Source organism: Crocodylus porosus, unplaced genomic scaffold (genome assembly GCF_001723895.1).
Source record: "Crocodylus porosus isolate Cpor-Errol unplaced genomic scaffold, CroPor_comp1, whole genome shotgun sequence".
Lineage (NCBI taxonomy): Eukaryota > Metazoa > Chordata > Crocodylia > Crocodylidae > Crocodylus > Crocodylus porosus.
In genome coordinates this window covers 119,012,874-119,037,362 of record NW_017728931.1, presented here as the reverse complement: position 1 = coordinate 119,037,362, position 24,489 = coordinate 119,012,874, and the positions used below count along the sequence as shown (strand labels likewise).

Sequence of the window (24,489 nt, the reverse complement as noted above, 5' to 3'; positions counted from 1 at the left end):
GGCTGGAGCGCAGCGCGGCCGGGGCTGAGGGGAGCAGCAGCGCGGAGCGGAGCAGCCCCCGGCCCGCACCATGTCGGCGGGCGCGGACGACAGCTCGGTGCGGGTGGCTGTGAGGTGAGATAGCGCCGGGCCGGGACGCGCGGGCGGGCTGCTCCCCTTCCCCACGGCCGGGCACCTGCCGCCGCGGGCCCTGGCGGCGCCCGGCCCGGCCCGGCCTGATCCCGCGCTGCAGACGTCTCTGTGGGGATGGCGATGGCTCAGCGCGGCCATCGCCGGTGAAAATCTGTCGCCTAGTGAAATGGGTCTTGTGAGGTTCTTTTTTTGGGGGGGGCGTTCAACAACCTCCATAGCCTCCCACAATTTGTAGCCGTATGTGTCCTTGCCTTGCTTTGGAAATCAGGTGCCAATCTTTGGATTTCCGCTCTCTGACAAGCTGAATGATTCATTCAGTGAATTCCTCCTGAGGTGTCGGGAGGCAGCTAGTCACTCAAGTCATTCCTGTCACGATGCAGCCGGTTAGTTTAGCTCATGCCGAAGACTGAAAGGTGAGGTCCTTTTCCGCCAGCACTCGTGCAAAATGTGGGTGACATTGTTCAAGGTCCGTGGGGGACGATGATGAGACTCAAGATCCACCCTCTGTTTTTTTTACAGAGGACGGGTACCGCGCGTGGGTGTGGGAGGGCGTGGGAGCGCTGGCATGAAATGCGGAGGTAATGTCCAGGAGCAATGACTTGCCATGAACACAGCAGTCGCTTTAAAAAAAAAAATTGGCATCTTGCTTACAATAGTTTCGTAAAAAGCAATTAACTCTTCCTTATCTTAAGCAAGTTTGCATTTTTTGGAGCAAAACAAGAAACGAGTGCTCTTCCACATCAGTAGTACGACTTGGTAACCAATCTGTGTCATTTAAAAAAAATAGGGTGTGTTACAGTGTAGCCAACTGTACCACTGTGTAAAGAAAATACTGCATGCGTTACCATGTTTTGAAGCCAAATGTTTTTGTGATGAAGAAAAACACATTTATACGTAGATTTATTGTAGCTAAGAGCTAAATAAAGTCTTCTGGGACTAAAGGCTTTGTATTTGCAAATGTTTTGATAAATAGGTTAGACTCTATAGCAAACAGCCCAGTAAAAATAAATTAAAAACAGGCAACTGAATGAATATGACTTCAATGGCTACTGGAATCATGTGCCAAATGTTACAAAGTATATTTTCATAGGGTAGTCAACTAATATTTTTAAACCCTCAAATATCACCGTGGCTTAATAATTAATGAGGGATTAAATTGTTTTGTGCTTTCTGCTTTTTTCCCCTTCAAGTGTTAAATTTATGCACCACATTTCCCTCTTTGTGCTGGTAAATTGCTAAGATGAGCCTGGTACCTCTTAAAAAATGGGTCAGAATTACCAGTAACTAGTCAGACATACAAAAAACTAGAACTCTTGATCCCAAAATTATACCTTTTATTAGACCAACTGGAAAATGGCAAGAAAATTTCCCGTTTCTGCAAGCTTTTGGGATCAAAGTCTTTTTGTCAGGCTCTAGGAAAAGTGTTGATGGTACAAAATGGTAAAAAGTCCTCATAGGTAGGAAATAAGTTTAATTTTTCCCAGAGTCTGACAAAGGGACTTTGATTCCGAAAGCTTGCAGAAAAGGACAAGTTTTATTTTTTGTATGTCTTTTTGTCTCAGACCAATACAGCTACCAAGTACACCCCAGTAACTAGTAAAGAACTTGTAACCAGTAAAGAACCTGACTTTTTCACTGTGTAAGTAGGATTGTGCAAGTCATTGTGCACAGGTGCATCACTGTCCCTTCCTGGATCCCTTTTGAGCTTTCTTTTCTGTGTCTCTCAAGAAAAACATTTCAGCTAATAGCAGAGTACTTAGCTGATAGCAGATGTTTGACCTTGCCTTTAGTTAAGCGTAATGAAGTTCTCTGTGGTGCACTGAGTTGCAGAACTGGGAACTTAATTTGTTTTGATGATGATTTCCTAGACTGGAACTAGATTGAGGCACCCACATTTATAATTTGTAACCTTCATGGGACAGGAAAAGTAAATTCTGTCAAGGACACATTGCAGTCTAGCTTGATTCAAGACGAATAAACCTATATGTATTCTATAGTCTGTAGATATAATTTAATTTGAGATGTTTAGTAAACTGCAGAACACTATATGCAATAAAGTGAGGGATATAACATGATATAGCATGATGAAAAATACTCCATTCTTTTCAGTTATCACCCCCCTTAAGCTACCATCCTTTATACTAATTGTTTCTGATATATTTTTGCATGGTTATGGGTTTAGTGAATGATGGACCAAATCTTCTAGTTTAATGAAGGATGAAAGCAGAAAATATGTTGGCTTGTAAACCAGTAAACTTTCCAATCAAGGGAAAAGCAAATTCTTTCACTATTGTCAGCCTCCACTGAAAGAGGTTAACTTACAATTTTGATGATTATGTGCAACTTTCACAAAGAGCTGTGCTATTCCTCTGTGTCAGGCATGTTTGTTTTCAGTTAAAATCAGAAAGGCCCCATTATACTTATCTCATCATATGACTTTATTTTGCTTTTATTGTACAAACTACCTTTTTGTGACCATGGAATGACTGCAGTGCACTTGTGCCTTTCCAGTATGGGAAAATTAACTTGTGATGCCTGCCATGCTAAATAGGTTGTGAAACAAAACAGTCAACCGAACTGATATGTCTGTGTTGGACAGAGGTAGAACTAAGCCCACAAAAGAGCTTAAAATCAGACAGTGAAACCTAAGGCTCCTTGACCATAGAATCACGTTCACAGTCTTTATTTGGATGCTTTGGTTCCATATGTAAAGTTTGGGAAGAATTAAGTAGCTAAAAATGTGGGGCTCAAGGGATAATACCTTGTCCTCATGAATTTTTACTTTTTTTTTTTTTAAACACTCGGGATAAACTATGTAAGGACTAGAACCCATTCTCCTCTTCCTGCTTAGGACCTAACCTAGCCCCTTACACTAGAGACCTAAATTACACTTTCACTTTCTGGCTCAGTTAATATTTAACTATTCCATACAAATTGAAACAGGTTCAACAGGTGAGACTGAGCTTCTTCTCCTCTCCATTCCAGAATAGCTAATAGCCTGGTGAGTAGAACATTCTTCTAGGAGGAGGGAGACATGGGTCTGAATCCCCTCAAGGTGGGACCTTGGGTATCTCGTCTTTGCTGCTGTTGAATAAAAGGAGGTGTGCTGCTACAGCAGTAGTGACATTTGTGAAAGGTGTGTTCTGAGAAGATGTACTGGGCCAGCAGGTGAGAGAGGAAGAGGAATAGCTAGTTTGCAAATCTGGACAGGTGGTAGGTTTGAGATAGGTTCTGAACTGCTCAGCACTGTCAAGACTATGCCTGTAGACATACCCAGAGCAGACCTTCGGGTGCCTAGGAAGTTTTATTGAGGTACTTAGGAATTTTGGATGTTTGCAGGGTTAGGCAGCAACTCAGTGCAGATTGTAAAGATCGCAATTTTGTACTTCAGTACTTAAAATAGGAGGTAGGAGGGACTGAAATGCTTTTTTGGATCAGTTCCTCATTTTGTTTGGTTTCAGATATGTTTTTCAAGCCTACTAGGCAAACAAAATAAATTATTAATATAATTATATACTACTTTGTATATTGAACTGCTTAATAGATGTGTGGTAAATTAACTCTGTTACTTATTTTATGTCTTGCCTAATATTCTGAACAATCCTGTTATAATACTATTTTTAAGACTACCAGATCATCAACCTTCAATCTCCAGGGAAGTGTTTGGGAAAGTAGCCTTTTCCCCATTTTTTTAACAGGTCCTGGTCCCTGCAAGACTGTAGAGCATATACCCATCACTGTAAGTATGGGAAAAAGTAGGTCACTTCCACAGAAGAGTAGTGAGAGCACATATTCTACCTCCAGTTTGTGGAACACAAGAAAAAGTCCATGGAGGAGAGTGTCCTAATTGGGATGAGAAATGGTGGGAACAGAAGAACAGCAAAGTTGGAGTTAAATGCCTGATTACAGATTGTGCACAGAACTATGTGGCTTCACCATGCCAAGTAGGCTATGGGCCACAGTGGCTGCATCAAAAGCTTACTTGGACATTACTACAGAAATAGAAGATGAAAGAAAGTCTTATGCATTTAATGGAAAGACACCCAAACTCTGGGATACCTAGCAAGCTGCCACCCTCTGAAATCATTTGGAGCAATGGGCTCAATACATTCTTGATCAACAAGTGACACACAATGGATGATAAATTAGGATGTGAATCTATAATGTTGTTTTGAAGCTGCCATACAGAAGATGAAGAAGAGGGAGTAAAAGGGAGAACTGAGAGATAGGATAAGTACTGCATGAAAAGTGAATATTAAAGAATAATAAGGTGATTAGTTAGAATGTGTTGTTTGTTTGAAGACCAAGGAAACAAATGAAAAAACTGGACTTGAGCTTAAAGTCAAACAGGCAAGGTTGGAAGAAATAAATGAACAACTTGAGTCAGATGCACTGTCCCTATAAACATTGACATCCTCCAGTGTGAAGATGACAGTTTTGACTAGTGTTGGCGGGAATATAACAACCTGAGTTTGAAGCTCAAGGACAAAGAAGGTATTTCCCACAAAGGGGGCTATTAAATTACAGCTATGAGAAATTGGAGAAGGAGAATGGATATCTTTTACCTTGTGTTTGATCTGTACTTTCCATTTTTTTGTGCAGGCAATCCTTCTATTCACTGTTCCCTTCTGCAAACAGAGTGCATGATTCTGCTTTTGCTGCTGTGATTTTTTTCATTTACGCCTTCTCTGCTTTTATTTAATTATTGCCCCTGTTTTGTTCCAACTGTCCAGACTCCAGCATGTGAACAGTACCGCAGCCTGCCTGTTCACTCATCCAGAGACCCAGCATGATATTACACTGTTGTTCTCATCAGTCAGTTCAAAAGTTTACTGTCCCATAATGCTGGTAGTCTCTCAGGTGTTGTCTAAAACAGAATGAATTTCAGACGTGCTAGGTCTATCTGGATACTTTTCTTCACAATGGAGGTGGCAATAACGGAAGGGTAACTATTATAATAACAAAAGACTGCTAGCTTTTATATACTAAAGGAGAAATAAAGATTTAGAAAAAAAATATTGGCACGTATGTATGTATCAGTTAGATATAGCATAGATTCATAATACATCATTCTTTTTTGAGGAGTTAATCTGGATGTGTTTCTTATTTAAACAATGGCACTGGTTAACATCAGAAACCTGGTACTGCAGCTACTATACTTGCAGACCCGCTTGCTCAGGCTCCACGACCAAGTGGCCGTGTCACATCTTTTTCTCCCAAAACATTAACTTCTGAGCTTTTTTCTATACAGAATCGTCTGCTTGGCACACCCATGCCACTACCATTTCCTCCCAGTCCCTCTTCAAAACAAATTTCTTTCAAAAGCCTCAAGTCAATGTTTGATACATTGGCAGGTGAGAAACAGCATAGTGGAAGAAATGTTCAGTTACATCTGTGGCAAGATGTTTTTGAAGTGATTCTTATTGCTGCTGTTGTCCTTCTATTTTAGGACACCTTCCAGTAAACACTTGTGCATATTTAGCATTGAATAGGCCAATTAATAGCTTTTCTCTGGTACAAAAATTAAGCCTGTGCATAGCAGTTTGCAGGAGGAGGATGACCTTTTTCAGATGAGTACAGAGCTAAGATCCTCACTTGATACCTTTTATATATGGTGCAAAACATTGGTTCTATATAAATAGTCATCTAAGCCGACAACAGAAATGTTCAGAACTTGACAGTCTTCTGTTAGTGGGACCCTCCCTTCTCCCTTATCTCACAGTAGTCTTTTTAGCTAATTATCATCACTTGCAACTGTAACTTGGGTAGGATTTTTGAAAATCCTAGAACAGTTGGTTTTTACCTCCCTTTGAAATCAGCGGGTCTTGGGTCCCTGCTCATCATTAGTACTGTTTTCTGTACTTTGTTTCAGTGGAGAGTTATTGTTTCTATGGATTATTCCAAACACTGCTCTACTATTGTTTCCACTTCACCTCTTAAAGGAAAACTTACAAGTGGTAAGCAAAAAAAAAAAGATATATAAACAGTCTTCCAATTAAAAAAAAAATATGGATTGAAGTATGTCACTTTTCTCCCCATGACTTCTTTGGTTTTAGGATATTTTATGTATAAGAATTTAGAAGACATCCACTGGAATTTAATTTTTTATGTCAGACTGCTGCCTTAGTAAATGGATATGGGAAAGCTGAGCTGCTGCAAATGCGCTCACAAGCTGCTGAGGTGGTTTCATCTATATGCATTGATAGAGGTTGGCAAAAACTGATATTTAAAGCCTAAGCAAAATGAGATGCATTTTTTGGCAGGGAAAATTAGCCAGTTTAGCTAAAATTTAAATCTTAATAGTAGAAGCAACAAATCTACAGCAGCAATAACAACCTGAAATCTGCTTCTACCTTTTGTCCCTCTTAGGCTACCTTCCCTCCACCCCAGTCTAAAACCATGCTTCATGGTATGGGTTGGTTGGTTGGTTCTTTTTTAAACTGTCAGGATTTCTTAGGGCAACTCCATATCCGGCCACACTGGTGAAATCTCACTGAAACCTTTTGGTTGTTCTAGCATGACTGAAGGTAGAACTGTGGGCCTTAATTTTCAGGCGTGTCACTATGGTGATAGCCTTAAACATGAGAACACTGCATAAATGAAGGGCAACAAGGTGGGTTTTTTTGCCTGCAGGAAGTGTTTGGTGATGTGTAAAGAAAACCTCTAAACCCTGTTATCTATGCAAGGCATCTGTATTAACATGGGAATCTTTAAAAGGCAATACAGTGTGTATTCACAAGTTGCTTTTTTAAAATGTCTTCATCTTTTAAATATTGTTTAAGTTCGCATCTGCAGTGTTTCTTGATGAAGGCTGCCCATGCATGCGGGTCCATAAGGCTGTAAATGTAGCCAGACTGCTGCAGTTCCTCTGTGGGGTGACAGGAGCAGTGTGGTTAATAGGAGGATTTGGTCTGGATGGTCTGTCTGTGCCTGAGAACATGCTCTGTGGTGAATCTTGCTTTAGTGGCCTGGCCGAGGCTGGTGATAAAGGTTTTGCTAGGCGGAGATTCAGCATTTGGATCTAAATACCATTCTCTAATACTATGTTTAATATAGGAATATAGGTCCTTTTCCCCTCTACAGTTGACTGCAGTAACTTAATACGATTGGAAAAAGAAATTTGCATGGAGTGTTGATGGGACTGAAAATCATGGAGTGACAATCATGCAGGTACTAGGGATGTAAATATTGTTTAAAAATTATCCATTTAACCTCCTCTAATTATATTGGTTAAACGGTTAACCGATAACACAGCAGCTCAAACATGGCGGCAACTGCTGTTGCTGCTGCTGCTGCTGCTGCTGTTTATGGGAGCTGCACCCAGGCCCTTTGAGGAGGGGAGGAGGAGGTGGTGACAAGCCCTGCCAGACAACACTGAAGCCCTGGAAGAAGAGAGTACCTGTGAGCCAGCAGCTAACTGCTTAATTGAGAACTAATTAGGCCACTTGCTGTTTTCCTCTTTAACCTCATACATAGGCTATGGGTACTAGTCCCCTTCATTCGTGCCCCTCCCTCTTGCCTGCCCTGCTGCCTTCTGATTCCTGCTGGGGTACCTCATAGCTACCCTGCCCCCATTTCTCTGACCAGTTATCACTGGGATTATCAGTTTAACCTTTCAAATCCCTACCAGGTACATTGTGGTAAAGCATTTCTTCTTTTCTTCCCCTTCAAATGCTTCCTAGTCTGTGGATGGACAAGAAGAGAGAAGAGGAAATACATATTGCTCCAAATTACTATTTTTACCATTATAAATACAACCATTTGTTGAAGTTCTGGGGTCTTGTAATTATTATAATTCTTTTTTTTTCTTGAGAAATCAGAGGATTGATGCATTATTTTTCATTTTTTTTAAAGAATGGCATTCACTTCAACTAGAAAATTAAACTGTATTAAAAAGGTTGGACCTGATATGTTTGAACGTGTTCCAATTAAATATTGTTTATTTTCCAAACCTGTTGAACAAAAAATGGCTTTGGACCTTTCCTTTCTGTAGACCTGGGTGATGCCAGAGTTGAAAAAGTTGATGGCACTAAACTCTCAGTAAAATGTTAAGAGTCTAATATGTTTCATAGTCAGTGTACATAGCCTCTCAGTGTGGTGCTAGCAAGATATTTTTCCAAATAAATATGTCCTTATTATTCTTAAAAAGAGATGGAAAGAAAATAATTCAAATATTCAATGTGATTTTAGCTTCTGTGCTACTATAAGAAATGCAGTAGCCTACTTTCTGAACTAAGAATCTTATCTGGCTCTTTTTGCAAGAAGTTTCAGATTTAATCTAATCTCGCTATCCTTTGTGGTTCTTAAATATCAAATGAAATGTGCAGAAAGCAGATTGGAACTTTCCCCTTCATGTACCTTTGGAAATTTGATTTTTGGAGAATGTTTGTTTTCTCACTGTCTAACACAATGGTTCTTTCATTCTGATAGTGGTAATTTTTTCCAACGAATATTTTAATTAAATTGAAAGACTTCAACTGCTGATGTATAAGGTGTTTTAGGGGAATATTCTGCATGACTCCAGAATCATCTTAGCCCAGTGCTTTAGTGCAGATATGTTAAACTCAGCTGGCCCTTTTCCCTTTAACAGGAAGGATTATCATAACCTGTATGTCCCTATTATAACTCTCATCTTCTTCATAGTCTACTTCTGTCACACCCTTTGCCACATACCCATTGTCACTGTCATCCCTGAATTATACCGTAAACTTCTGTGGTCAAGATTGTGGTTTCACAGAACAATAGATGCCTGTGGCACTGTATAAATAATACATGACATGCCATCCAAAGAAATAACAATTATGACTAAAACCTCCGATAATTAGTCGGTAGCTTCCATGGAAATTGAGCCCTGCAGTATTTCTTATCCATTAGAACTTTTTGCTGAAGTACTGCACCTAAATAAGGCTTTTTGGTTTCTGTGGGTATTTAAGTAGTAACCAATATGCTGCATGCCAAATCCGGCACCTCTTTGGTGCATAGGAAATATCAGACTAGGGTTTTTTTGTTTTGTATTTAATTTTTTTTATGGGGGGGGGGAGGAGGTTGCCTGACAAACAAAATGTTCCTTGTTTTAGTTTTGAAGCCTTCAGCAAAATTATTTAGTGGATCTGGATTCCTTTTTCATGTTTGTGACTGCCTGGCTGCAAATACCCATTCGCGTGCTGCTTTGGCCTGGATGGTCGGTAATGGGCATCCTGAGGTTTCTTGTAAACCCTGAGGTAGATGCTTATCACCTAGGTGGCCACCCTCAGACTCCTGCCATGGCTTTGAATGTAATTTCAGTGGGAGGGCAAACCGCCAGGGGCTCCTCAGTGGTGGATAGTCCTCTAGACGGCTGTCTGTGGGGCTCCACCTCCCCTACACCCCAGCCTCATGCCAACCTTCAGCGGGTCACTGGATCTTGTGTCGGCCATTTCTCCAATGTAGCTGTATTCTTGACCCCGATGTTCCCTTGAAACTTGTGTCCTAAGCACTTTCTCCTACAGTGGCTCAACTGATCTACTATCTAGCCTGAGCTGGGCCGCCTCCTGCCCTAAGCTGCCTCAAACCGGAAGCCGAAAGACCAAAACAGCAAATGAAAAAAAGAAGAAAAAAATAAAAGAATGGAAAGGAGCTGCCCTGCCGGTACCTCTATGCTGCGCTCTATTCCCTTTAACTGGGACTTCTTCCTTGCTAGGGGACTTAGTTCCTTGGTGTCGTCTATCCCACCACACAACCCTTCCACATGGGGGAAAAAAAAAGAAGAATGAAACAAAATTATGAGTGAGGGAGGGTCTGCTCAGTTTCCTCCCTGGCCTTACTGTTAGGATAAAGGAGGTGCCTCCTTGGCACTCTCTCTAAGATCTCTTTGTACTCATCCCCGCCAGCCAGTATCCTGCACCCAGTACCTGGGAACTCTCTGGGAGATGACCACGGGTGGCTAAGTCTTCTCTTCCTGGGCTGTTATTCCTCTTGTGCCACCGAATGTGGTTTGCAGAATCGCTCTCCCCCGATGTCATCTGAGGAGTTCCACTTCCAGCACCCCGCGGTCCTTTCTGGTCTGGTCAGCTGCTGCTTGTGCTGTGGGTTGCTGCCAAACCTGCTACTGCCCTGGTGGGCTTCCTCTTTTCCTGCTCACACCAGTCTCCGCCGGTGTAGAGAGCCTCCTCTGGCTCTTCTGCCTCCTGGGCACACCAGCCTCTGCTGGTGCAGAGAGCCTCCACCGGCTCTCCCTCCTTCTGGGCATGCTGGTCATTGCTGGTTTAGAGAGCCCCTGCTGGCTCTCTCTCCTGAATATGTCTGCCGTCACCAGCGCAGAGAGCCTCCACCAACTCTCTCTCCTCCTGCCCCCCCGCCTCTGCAGGTGGTCCTTTTTGTTCCCGCCGGCCGGTGATTGCCGATGACATCTCCAGCTGGCCTCAGCTGTATAAAGGCACAGTTTATAACCCACACGGGTTCCCTTCCTTACCCTGCTCCAGGTAAGTGTTCTTCTTGTATTATTATTTTTTTTCTTTTGCGCATGGTCCCCGCCCTAGGAGCCCCCAGGGTGTGGTTCAGGGCTCTTTCACCTGATCACCCCTGTGACAATGTTACTGTATTTGAAAGCAGTAGTTCTAGGCCTTCACTTTGTAATGTAATGCATGTTAATAGGTTTCTGTGTCAGCTGGGTCCAGAGATGCTCTGAACATTTACATTACTTTACAAGGATTAAGCACTTCATTAACATGGTATAAATATTACACAAACAATCTTTTTCTAGTCATTTTTAGCTATCATAACAAGGAATAATGAAACATTTCAAGAATTTATATACTTTTCTGGAAAGCTTCTTAATGAACCACATACTTGAAGCATTTGAAAGGTTAGAAAAACTTTAGGAAATTAAATGTTTCGACCATGGGTGTTAGAAAAGAAAGTATCTGCTAATGAGTCTATTTTAGACATGGAGAAGAGGTAAAAGGCTTCCACTTTAAACAGTCTGGAGATGTGTTGGGTCAGAGTATAGACCACCTGGCTAATCCATGCTTCATGGGGAACAGTTTATTCTTATGCCTGATTTAATCAGTGAGCACTGTCATTCATGAACCACTAGATTACCACTTTGATCTTCATTAGTTAAATTGTGACTTCAGCAAAAATGGATTGGTATGGGTGAGCTTCAGGAATTACAGTTAAGTTGGAAATAAACTAGTATTGACAGGTAAATGACTCCTAGCACTTAACTATGCGGGGTATAATTATGCCTTTTATTAGTCAAAAAAGTTTGAATCCTGTTTAGAAGTGACCTGCATTAGCCAACTTCTGAACCCCTTCTATCAGCTCTCAATTTTTTGTTTGTAGCCATAAAATATCTTTTATCAATATTCTCTCAGCAAAGAGTATAGGGGTTTTGATTGTTCTTTAAGAGTCAACAACTAAAGCCTCAGTTGGATCAACAAGAAAAGAAATATTTTAGTTTTGAGGAGTTCAGATAGAAGGGTTTATCTATGTCATACATGTTCAAATCTAGGGGTGTCTTTAGCTCCTAACATGTGCTCTAGGGTCGGGGTAGGGAGTGCTTTAATTACAGTGGCTCTTGGGAACCCTGTAATTAAAGCACTCACAGTAGTTTGTATGTTCGGCATCCTGTGCTTCAAAACAGTGGTAGGGGCACTATAATTAAGCTTGTTCAAACTTTAGTTAAAGCACCCCATCACCGTTTTGAAGCATGGGGACACTGAATACACTTAATCGAATCTTCTCTGACATATGCTAATCCAAATAAAACAGAAGGGTTATTGGTGGATTGGGGAAAGCATTTGGAATCTGGTGATGGCTGCATCTTATTTATCTTAGGACGGGCAAACTCACTTGGCAATTTGGAGATACTGGTGAATCCCCAGAGCTTGTCAGCTGCGATAGTACATGTTTTAAGAAAAATTTTCTAGATTTTGTTGGGTAAAGAGAATGTAATTGTTTCTTACACAGACATTGTTGCTGCCACCTCTTATCTCAAGGTTGGATTTCTGTGGTGTTTTTGGATTAGGTTGTAGCATGTATCTGACTAAAAATTGCGTTTGGTGCAGAATTCAGAAGCCTGCTGTTGTCATATGTTGCTGTATCTTGTGTCTGCACTAGAGTTGCCAACACTTCAATATGAAACAAAGAGGGAGCTTTCTACTAATGCCTGCTCTGTGGGGGGGCCCTCAGCTTTGCTGTGAATTAGCATGAATTGGCATGACATATCTGGTCCCCGTATGGGACCTCCAACTGTACTCTTGATGGGAGGATCCAAACTGGTGTTGTCCTGCATCATTTTTAAGCCTTGACCTTTAAAGATGAATAATAAACTGTTCAGGTCCTACCAAGAAGTCAGGAGTTAGGTCTATAGGTATGCTGAACAAAAAAGTAGCATCAGACTTTGTGTGGACTATCCAAAACAAAGTGACATAACTTTAAAAGATTATATCCTTGTCCATGAGCAGATGATTCCCTCAGTACTGCAGAAGTGGATCCAGAAGATGGGAAAAGACTGCTTTCACAGACAGTTGAGGCGTGTTATTTTTGGTTTGTGTAGTGTACCTATCATGTCTGAGGTGGTAATAAATGGGTATTGTGAGGCATTTCTCTCTTGGTCTGTTTCTTTTAGTAGATGATATGTAGGGACCTACCAAAATTGCTGTTTTGCAGATTTCACAGATTTTGCAAAATCCAGCATTGCCTGTAAGGTATGCAGAGCGGAGGGGGAGGAGAAAATTTATGCAAAATGCTCATTCGCCAGAGGGAGCTGCAGCAGCTTGCTGAGGTGGGGAAGGGGGAGAGGAAGCTGCACACTGGGAGGGCTGCCAGCAAGATGGCTGCCCCTCACGCCCCTCATTCTTGATTACCTCCTTGGGCTGCCTCACATGTGTCCCTCCACCAGTTGGTGACAAGGGGTGGGGCTGCAAGGTGTGGTGAGGGGCAGAGCCACTGGGACCTCTCAGACAATCAGAGGCATCTGGGGGAGGGGCTGTGCTCTACCTGCAAAATGGCTGCCAAGCCCAGTGTTCTGCTTGTGAAATCAGGGACAGTCCCTTTGATTTCAGTAGGTCCCTAATGATATCCATGCTAAAACTTTTAAACAGGAGCTGATATATTTGTTACATTTCCTATGATAGGTTTAAAGCTGAAAATCTGAAACTGAACCCAAATAACTAAGTTGCTTCAAAAAGCACTTTACCTCCAAACTTCCATTTTCAATAAAAAAAAAAAAAAAAATGAGGCTGTGAATCAGTCCCTGCAGATGCTTCAGACATTGTTAGAAGCAGAGCCCTATTAGAGAAGGTTTGTTTGTGGTTTGCCATCATGGCAATACCACTGTATGTTTCCTGCCATTGCTCTTGGATTCAGGCATCTGAAGAACAACTTGCCAGGTGGTTGGAAAAGCTGCTGTACCATGGTATGACTTTTGGGTGTGTTTATTCTGTATACTGTAGTATATTGTTGAGATACATATGTCAAATGAACTAGATTTGGTATTGGGTGGCTTTAGTATAGTTTTGTTACTGGGCAGGGCTTTCATGAGATGAGCTGTCTGGGCAGAGGGGTTTTACTGGGGACTGAATTGAAAAGCAGAGGGCTAGGTATTTGTTCTGGTGGAGCTTTATGTGTGCAAGAGGCATTAGAATTGCCAAAGATGCAGTCGGAGAGGGCAGTAAACAGCCAGAAAAGCACTGGAGCATGATCCTGAGAAAAAGGTGAGAGTTTTTTGGGTTTAGGGTCCTTGGGTTGAAAGAAATCTTGGAATACTGAGCAAGGCGCTCATTGTTTGATTACTGCTGGTTTCTAGGAAGTAGATCTGTGTGTATATTATTTGTAAGCAAACAGGATTGCATCAAAAATACCTGAATCCATCACAAATTTATTCCCCTAATGGAAATAATTTGCACGACCCAGAATGTTAACTCACTGCTCTGATCAAAAGGGCTAACAGTATTATACATTGAAATACACTAAACTTGGCATTCATATCAAATTAGTGCATTACATTTAACATTACATAGATACTTACCTTTTATTTGAAGCAGTGGTTTTTTGTATCGGCATTGAAATTTGGCAAGTCACTCTTTCTTTGCCAGGTGGCCTGAGAATGTTAGTTCAGACTTTTTTATATGGCTCTGCTAATTAATAGAGACTTGGCCTCTAATTCATTTGGTACTTCAACACTATCCTCAGCTATACAGTACTTTAGGACATATGGTTTGTATTCCCACTGTCAGAGACAACCTAAGCAGGGTGCAGGGCCCAGGGCAAATTGGCCTGTGCGGGGCCACGCCCCTGGACACAAGGAAGTCAGTGGCAGATTCAGTGGCACGGGGGAGGGGTGGTGAGCAGCTGGACGTGCCGGATTCAGCGGCGCATTCAGTGGTGGGCGGGTGCTGAGCGGCCAGATGTGAAGCTGGCAGCAGTGCAGAGCTGGCAGCTCTGTGGGGCCCCCCAAAATGCAGGGCACGGGACAGCCACCCTGATTCACCCCCGCCCCCAGGACAGCCCTGCCCATTGTCAAGCAATACAGCAATCATTTTAACTGTGATCTAAGTCACATTAGAACCCAGAGTTTCAGGGATTAATGCATTAAACTCATTTTAACATTCTGTCCCTCTGAATTACTTTAACTGGTATGTTGTATTGTTTAGAGTAGAATTCAGAGATTTAACTTTTTCTTGTTTGTCTATTACAGGAAAATGGTGAAAGACTCACTGTTTGACATGCATTGTTGCAGACCAGACAAAATCTAGAAAAAAGCTGTTGAGGTCATCTGTGAATTAACTAAAGGATGGGCTAGAAGTTTGTACAGTGCAGTGATGTATACGGTGTATGCACTGTATGAAGAAACTAGGTAGATTAAAAAATCAACTGGATATCTGTTTTCTAATAAATCTGTTGAAAAAAGGACCAGAGGAGAGCCTTTATGTTTGAGGGGTCAGTATCTGTATACTACCTACATTGTTTTAATGTTGTTGATAATACTGTGTATGCTAATATTAGTGCCTGTTATATATTGCAGCAAGCATCATCATGTTAGCCTATTGCACCTAGTCTTCCAAGTTTAATTCTTTAGTATATTAGCAAATGTTTAGTCTTGGGAAGACATGCTATGTGGTCATGACATTGGGGTGCATTTTCTGTGCAGAGGGGGAGAGAGAGATAGAGGTGTGACTAGTGAGAGATTTTGCTTTCTGCTCTGATATTTTATTAGTGTTAGTTTTGAGGCAGACTGTTCCTCTGCTGTCAGGCATTAGGCTGAGATTCCTGAAAGAAAGAAGTTGATTAGCTTACTTCTAGCATTGCTGCATGTGTACATATTTTAGGTCTAACTTATTTTTAAACCAGATTCTGAATCAGTTTCTTCCTGTGCTGCAAAACCCTGGACATCTACTGCTGCTTGGCAGAGGGCCAGTTCTAGTGTCAGAAATGGGGCACTGCTGTCAGAAGAGGGATTACTGATATATTTGCTGAGGATTGGCCCAGTTACCAAGTACATTGGGAGCACCATTCCTTGTTGTCCTATAGTTGGGGCCACAAGTGTTGTGGGTTGCTGCTTTGTTTGTCATGCAGTAGATTACATACTGGACAGGCACCACAGTAGTAAGTAAGTCAGGGAGCAGAAAGTGGAATGGCGGATTGGACAGGGAGCTTCGGTCACGGTGTAGAAAACAGAGCAGCAGATCAGGCAGGGGAAGGTGATCAGAGGGGCACCCAGGGCAGGGTTGGAACCAAATTGTGTCATTACTGCCAAAAAGGTTGGCCTCCTTTGCCCTCAAACAGTGCTTCCCAAACTTTTCCCCAGCATGGCCCCTCACTCCCAGCCCACAGTTCCCTGGCCCTGTCAGTGCCCCTCACTCCCAACCTGCAGCCCCTCACGGTCCTAGGTGTCCCAGGGCCAGGACCTACAGCTTCCTGCTCCCCCAGTGGTGCCCAAGCCCCAGCTGCTGTGGCCAGAGTGGAGCATGGAGCCCAGCTTGTCCCCTTCTCCCACTGTCCACTTCCCTATGGGCTCCGCTCTGGCTATGCCACCCATAGGGGTGGGGAGGATGTGGGCTGTGGGCTCAGGGTTCCCTGCCCTGCTGTCATCTCCCTGGGGGCCACACACCCCGCTGTGGGCGCAGAAATCTCTGGAGGCATATGCCTCCTCCACTGCGTCACCTGTGCCCTCTCCCACCTCCTGCCATCTTGCCTGTGCTGCCTCTCAGCTCTGCCCCCATAGATTTACCTGGTGGGAATTGCTCTCCACTGCTGCTTGGCTGCCATGTGCATGTGTATGTGGCCATGCACATGGTTCCCCCTGCTTCCAACTGACCTCCTCCCCCGCCGCCCGCCTGAGCCCCAAGCAGTGCCTTGCAGCCTGCAAGGGAAGACCTACATTTTCTGGTGTTTTTCTCCTTTAATGGAAAAATCCACAATTTTTCTGTTGTTTTCTGTTAAAGGAGAAAATTCAAGCTTTTCCACGTTGTTCTGCAGCAAACGGAAAACCCATATCTCTGTTTATTATGACCCCATCTATTGATGTTGTGTCCCCGTTTGGAGTCATGACCCACAATTTGGGAACTGCTGCCCTAGAAGGTGTGTAACTCATGTTTTTACTATAAATTTTAGCATTGACATGTTCTTACCTTACCAAGAGAACCAAGTAAAGGCTCCAAGGCTTCTGGTCCTTTAGTTTGTCAGGATAGGTAGGGAACTGGGAATTCAGGAAACAGAGGTGACCTGGGCATCTTGGAGTTTGGACTCTGGACTTTCAGCATCGTAGCAGGATACTAAATGTATTTCTAGATGGGGGTAAGGTAGTACCATATTGAGATGATTCTGTAGCTTCCAGGCTGGAAGCGGTGGAACTGTGTTACTGTGGTACTGTGTCCACACCAGCAATCTTTGGGAGGTGCCCTTGGGCCATATCTCTGTATTCTAGAATAGTGGTCTCCAAACATTTTTGATCGCGCAACCCTATCAGTAAAAAGTTTTTGAGCATGGACCCCCAATATATGTATATTTATTTATTTGACATATGGAACGAGTGAGGGCGCCAGTGTCAATCCGTATATTAAATATTAGTAAAGCTTAATTTCTTTCTTATTTTTTAGATAAAAAATAAATATACATAGAAGTTCTAATATTTTCTTCCTGCATCCCAATGGATTGTCTTGCGCACCCTCTGGGGTGTGCGCACCCCACTTTGGAGACCACTGCTCTAGAAGGTCTGAGAGTTCACAGGAGTTCCAGATTCCCTGCTGCAGAGCAGGGAGCTAAGCCCTGCTTGTGCTGGGATCTGACGGCTTCTGAGCTGTTTTTTTAATTGGGAACTTAGACCCTGACAGATCTGCTGGAGCTGGGACTCCTCAGGGCTGCTGGACTCGAGGCAGGTAGTCTGGCATTCCTGAGAGCTTTGGTTTAGTGTTTCAGGGCTTCCTGGTTCCTTGTGACAGAATCAGGAGGTCTTGCAAGCAATAGGATTTCCAGGTGTGGGACATACTGTATGGCAGGGGTGGGCAATTATTTTGGGCGGAGGGTCACTTAATGAGGTTTGGTGAGCTGTCAGGGGCTGCATGGGTAGTCCCACCCCTTGACAGGTGCCCCACCTCCTGGCCACCATCTTGGGACTGGAAGTCCCACCCTTGACCTTTGGCACCAGAAATCCTTTCCCTTGCCCCCAGCAATACTCCTTTTGGGAAGGGGGAGTTGCCATCTTAAAACCAGAAAAAAGCAAGTTATATGGTAAAAGTCAAACACCTATTGTAACATTTAAATTTTATTACAAAAAATATTTTTGTCATTATTTGTGTTTGTGTACTGTATATAGAGGTGATTGCGTAATAACACAAACATAAATTCTTAGTCTTTTATATTGTGTTGGGGTGTGTATATGGTAGGCGGGGTGGGGTGTTTTATGGTGTGGTGTGGGGGTGTGTATGGTATGGTGTGGAGGGAGTTTTTGAGGGGGTGTGGCTGTGTGGGAGGGGTAGGGTGTGTTGAGAGGTTGTGTGGCTCTGAAACACACTGGTCTTCCCCCTCCCCCGAAGTCTCCATACCCCTCCCCTCCTCACACCCATACCCTGCTCACACAAGCTTTGTGCTGCCCCTACTACCCTGTGTGTGGGCTCTGCATTGAAGCCAGCCCCATGCTGCACGCTCCTGCACAGCTGCAGCCCCACCTCCACCCCAGCTTTCCTACCTGCTGCCCATATGAAAGTGCCTGGTGGGCCAGATGTGTGGGCTGTATTTTTCCCACCCCTGTCATATGGTGAGGCTACCTTTGACACCTAGACCCAGCCACCTACTATAAAATCTTTCTGGTCTTGATTAATTGCCATTTTGGATCAAAAAGTTGTTTTGGGGTGGAATTCCAAATTAGAGCTACTTGGAAATTAATCCAAAGTTTGCTTGATATAAACATGCAGTGCTGCTTTGTAAGTATAAGAAGATGCATATTTGGCTTTGTTGTTCAATTTTTATTTTTTACATAGGTGACATAGGAACTCTGCCAGCCTGCAAGGGAAAAGCCACAATTTCCCATGTTTTTCTCCTTTCAAGGAGAATCCATTTGTTCAGAACCCTTTCATATATTCTTGCAACCCAGAAATTGAGAAACGCTGATTTAGACGCTTTATTTGCCATTAACTATCTCTAATGCAGCGTACCCGCAAACATTGTTGCAAATGTTGAAGTTGAAAGCCCCTATTATGAAATTATTGGGTAGTACTACCTTGTTTTTGGTCAATGGTGGAGTTCCTAATTGCACACATCCAGGTTTTGGTGCCTCTGCTGTACTTTGAAAATATGCTTTTCTTTATGTATTGTTCCATCAAATTAGAGATTAGAGTACCACTACTAAAGTCCAATCACCGTTGACATGGTGAGCCTAGGCCACCTTTTTAGAAAGAATAATTTGAATATTATTGTTTTTTGCATGTAGCACCTGGATATAGGAGATGGGTAGTTTAAAGGAGTCTAGATAGGCTGAACCTTTTCATTTCTGAATTTGAAAGCTGGGCCGGGGGAGCATTGGGTCATCTAGTCTGATCTCCTGGTAACCCTGGTTACAGAACTTCATCCATTTATCAGAGTAATGTGTGACCTAAGTATGTGTTCTTGGAGAATCCAGCTGGGTCATTTGTTCTATGTGACACCCTCACTGTTATTCTTCTGTGAATTTGTCTGGCTTGATCTTCTACCTTTCTATCGTTTTTCTTGACTTGTTCTCAAGACTGACCATTTATAGACTTAGTTGTGATTTATTTTTCCAAGAAATGCTAGTTAAGTACTCATGTGATGCGGTTTACATAAGAACTATATTGCAGGAGCACCTGATGAAAGAACTTTGTATTTTTGTATAAGCAAAAGTCATGGGATATGGGATTGACAAGCAAAGGTGAAACTAGTGGGAAGGCAAACAGTTTCTGGAATAATCATAAAGTGTCACTGCAGGTTAAATAACGTAAGTTGGAAAAATACTCCTTACCAACTCTGTTACATACAGCACCATGTGTTGTTAAATGGGAAAGAGCCTTAATTATCATAATGTTCCGCATAAGTCAACCCCACATTTTCAGATTTGATTTGTTCAGGTGGAAAAAAAGAGCTTTTTCTCCAAATAAAAGTCCTTGAACTGCTGTTTTCATTATAGGAAAATCAGATAATAAGGGAAAGAATATAAAGGGTTAAATGCACTAAAAATAGTAACAGTAAAAAAAAAAAAAAAAAGAAGCATCCTCATCTTTAGTACCAAATATGATTTTGCCCAAGATTCACAATATTGTCTTCAGCCTAAAATTCTATGTCAGTATATATGAGGACAAATGCTTTTGGTTGAATGGAAACTATTCACAGGTTTAAATAAAGAAACCTCCCTTATTAAAAGAGCAGACTTGAATTGCAGTTGAGGATTCATATTTTACTTTTATGTAGAGGTGCAACCCTGGATCTAAACAGTTCTGGATTTGCGGGTTCTGAATTCAGATTTTTCTAATTTTTTTGAAGCAAGTGTGGAACAGAAGTGAATGGTTGTACAGGAATTTTATGATAGTTTTGTTTTACTTTCTAATTTGTTGAATCCAAAATATTTCAATATGCTATGAAATACTTTGAAAAACATTTATTCTGTAATGTTGGAAACTGAGACCAAGATAGCTAAACCTATAGACAGTATGATTTTACTTTTTTTAAAGTGTGCAATGAAAATAGTCATAGTATTGAGCTGAAATAAAATATTCCTGAGCTGCCATTGAGTGTGTTTAAGCAGGTATTTTTGGTGTGGTAGAATACTGTATCATGATCCTTGGAGATCACTGTTATCTTGCTTGTAACTATTGCTTTAATTTAAGCTTGGTATGATTATCTGAGAGGGAAGAATTTTTGGTGGTATCGTTTATTGGGCCACCTATGTAATTGGGAGAGCTAGTTTGAAATCTTTTCTTTAATTTAAAATTTACTACCTGTTTAATGTTTTCAAGGAAATAGAACATTAACTCTAATTGTTTGGGTCTGTGTGTATGTAGTAGACATTTTAGAAAATTATATCTTTTTAATAAGTTGGGGCCCTGAACTTGAGGCATTATTGTTCATTAATTGCATTGCGATTATATAGTTATGCATCTCTATTCTGACCCTTGTTTCTGGTCATTTTAGGCTTGACCCTGCACAGACTTAAGTGCATGCTTATTTTTTACATACTGATGAGTAGTTTCATTTACACAATAGAACCTCATATGTGTAAAGTTAAGCACTGTGCAGGGTCAGGGCCTTTGGCAAGTTCTCTCAGGCATGGACTGTTTCTTTTTCAGTTGTTTGTACAATGACGTGGGAGGCTGCAGTGTGAATAAGTAATGATCCTAACTCTTGTTAGGTGGATTTTGAAAAGTGTTAGTTCAACCTTATGTGGTGTTTGGATGGTGTCAGTGCTTTCTGTAGTGCATGGGGCTTCTCTGGGCTCTCTCTTATGCAGCCAAGCCACAGTAATTTGCATTAGTGATTTCTTACAGCAGCTGGGAAGCGTATGATATGGAACAATTATGTGCCAGGAAGAGCTGATTTAATTCTGCCTGAACAAAGAGATGGGTTTTGACCTTGAAGAAGCTTGTCTGGACAGACTTTCCTCTCTGTCCCTGAAGAACTGTAGTTGAGCATTCAGCACATAGAAATGATCCCAGGATCAGGTGTTGCTGTTTTGTTTGAGTTGGAGCTGAGAGAGACTGGCAGAGCACTGAACAAACTAGCAGCTGCGCACATAAGGGAAGAATTGTTTCAGAAATACATGCAGAAAAACTCTCAGGCGTTAAATATAAAATAGAGAATACTCAGTATAAAGTCTTGTGTATATTGTGTATTGTTGCATGATTTTAAGAAGCCTTATTGTAACGGTATTGAAGTTTAACTGACTTTCTGGTTAACTGGATTTCTGATCTTATCTAAGACACTGAAACAAAATGCAAAAACTCAGTCTACAGATTGATAGAGTTGTAGCTGAAGCAGTAAATACTAGGGCTGTGTGAAACTTTGGTAGCTGATTTGGCAGCTGAATCTCTGAATCCAAATAGAATTGGGAGACCCATTAAAAGGTCTGAAACTGATCGGAAGCCTCCAAATTGATTTGGAGATTTGACCATAGACTATACAGACAGTCCTCAACAATGCTGGACATAGCTGTCTCTAGCTGGTAAGTCTATTGTGGTGGGGGGAGGGAAGGGGCATGGGGAGGGGGGACAGATCTATGCCCCCACAGCGAGGGAGGGTTTAGGGCTGGGGCTCGGACAAACTGCTCAGCCAGAGTGGCAGAGCACGGGTCTTGGGGAGGGAGGCGTCTGCCACTGTGCTACCGTGTTGCCGGTCCAGGAGCCGCTCTTCTGGTGGCTCCTCCGGTGGCTCTGGCCACCAGTCCATGAGGGCATGGGACCAGGTGTGTGCCCCCAGATCTGCATGGGGCGGCAAGCCCCTGCTGCCGGGCTGTGCTCTGCGGGGTGAACAGAACCAGGGCTGTGCTCCGGGCTGTGGCTGGGGCTAGCTGCCTGGAGCACAGCCCTGGCTCCACCGGCCCCATGGAGTGCAGCCTGGCAGCAGGGGCTTGCCGCCTGGAGCGCAGCCCTAGCTCCACCCACCCTGCAGAGTGCATCCTGGCAGTGGGCGGTTGGGGCTAGCGTCTCAGAGTGCAGCCCAGCCCAGCCCACCTCGCACAGATTGAGGGGCACACGGCCACTTCCACGACCTCCCAGACTCCAGTGGCAAGAGCCGCTGGAGGAGCCACCAGAAGGGCAGCTCCTGGACTGGTGGTGTGCAGGAGTGCGCAGTGGTGGGTGCCCCTTCCTGAGTCCCATGCCCCCCCACCCCTGTCCCAGCTGGGCAGCTTGTCTCAGTCCCAATCCCTCCTTTGCTGTGGGGGCATTGATCTGTCCCCCACATGCCCCTTTCCTCCCCCGTCTGCCCACCACAACAGACTTAACAGCTGGAGGCAGCTGTGTTCAGTGTCATGGAGCCCTGTTTGTACAGTCTGTGGCTGAATCTCTGTATTGGTGCCAAATCTCCGAATCCAAATCGGGACAGTGATTTGAATCACTGCATTGAATCAGTGTCCCTCTGAATCAGCCAAATCTGAATCCAAAGCAAATACTTGCTGCTTCGCACAGGCCTCCCTTCTGACCCTTTTGGTAGCATGGATTTGAGTTCTGTAAAACAGACTCAAAGTAGCAAGGAGGTAGGCAGTTATTTTTAGATTTTATTTGCAGTATGTTTCATGGGTTATCTACGTATCGGATTTGTGAATTTGGCTGGTTACACCATGGTACATTTATAAGTGCTTTCTAATGACTAGAATTTGTAGAATGACTTGCGTTGGAGTCTCAAACGTTGTGCAGTGTGTTACCAACACTGTTATTGTTGTTAATATTCTTTAGCTGTGGGTTGTTCAGGCTCACTTGACAAGATCTTCATTTTAGTTACAGTTAGAAAATGCCAGTTTTACAGTCACCTGCTTCTTCTGTCTTTGGCATATCAAATTTGCTTAGCCTAAACTATATATCAAAAAAAGAATGTCCTAACTGCTGGCAATGTAAATTCAGTCACAAGAAAATGAAGTAGTTTTTTCCACACTATCCATAGTTGAGACCCAGATGTTAGACTGCAGTTTCGTTAATGAGGCAGAAAAAACAGTGACAAACTGCTGCTTGTGACCCGGCCAAAATTGTCAACTGACAATTTCTAACCCTCCCTTCCCCTTGCAGCATGCTGTTGACAGAGGCAGCATGGGGATTGTGGCCCAGTAGTCTGGTCCCCTCACCAACCTCATGCCCTCCCTAACTCAAATGAGTGACACCATTGCTGCAGTGAGACATGTCAATGTGGTCAGCAGCTGGAGTGTGGGGATTCTCTGGTGCCCCCCTACTGCAGCCATCACCAGTTGCTATTGAGAGCAGTAATAAGCAAAGGTAAATTCAATGGTAAGGAAGGCAACAGCTGTAGTAGGGGCTGCATTAACCTCCTGCCTGCTAGTTACACTGACACTACCTCCCACAGCATGAGTGTCTCCCACAGAGAGGCAATGGGGTGAGGCTGATGAGGACACTGAGGCTACTGAGATGTGACTGCCATGGCTTTAGCTTCACCTGTGTCTTAATGGATCTGACTGCAGGTTGCTAATCCCTGACATGGACAGTTCAGAGTTCATACTAATGACACATTGGCTGATTTCTGTTTTTTAGGTCAGTAGTAGGAAGGTGGCATATAGTATCCATGTGTCACTCTTTCGACCTTACCTGTGTTGCCAAAGCTAGCTGACTGCTTTTTAAATGGCCTGCTTAGTCAACTCAATTCATTCTCACATCACCCTAAGAAATCCTTGCCTCTTACATCTTTGGCTTTCATACCTCTAGGAATAACAGAATGGGGCCCTTATCTACTTCTGTTGACAGGTGGAAACTTGAGCTGATTACTCTTGACAAGGAAGTGGCAATAACACATTGGGGTTAGGAGGCAGCAGCAGGCTGTGTATGTTTTACTGTTCTTCTTCCTCTGTTTTCAGTTGCTTGGAGAAGAAAACCACACAGTATCCTTGAAGAGTTGTTTGGAGAAACATGCATTCCTTTTTCTCCCATTCTCTCACCCTCATCATTGTGGCAAGTTTAGCTAACCAACTAACCTTCCTTTTTTTGGAGGAAAGTTCTTTTTAACAAGAAAATTTAAACTTTCTGGCAAAAAATTAACTCCCCCTAAATTAAAAAGTTCTCAGTTCAAATCAAAATTTCTGGGTTTTTTTTTTTTAATTAACATGTTGTGTGTGTTATTTGGAAAGCAGATACTTTTCACAAAAAAATCCTTTCATTAAAAACCCAGTTCTCTGTCAAAATTGTCTTGATTTGAAGCATTTCTTGTGTG

General features: G+C 42.8%; 1 protein-coding gene across 6 annotated transcripts in view; it reads left to right on the top strand.

Moving 5' to 3' along the window:
* Positions 1-6: 6 nt before the first annotated feature.
* The window catches only part of KIF21A (kinesin family member 21A), a 144,757-nt gene continuing 120,274 nt past the window's right edge, over positions 7-24,489 (top strand). For all 6 annotated transcript variants that reach the window (XM_019543530.1, XM_019543529.1, XM_019543528.1 and 3 more), the window contains exon 1: positions 7-114. In XM_019543530.1, the coding sequence (XP_019399075.1) occupies positions 71-114 (44 nt within the window). In that variant the 5' untranslated portion in view covers positions 7-70. The remainder of the gene's footprint in view (positions 115-24,489) is intronic.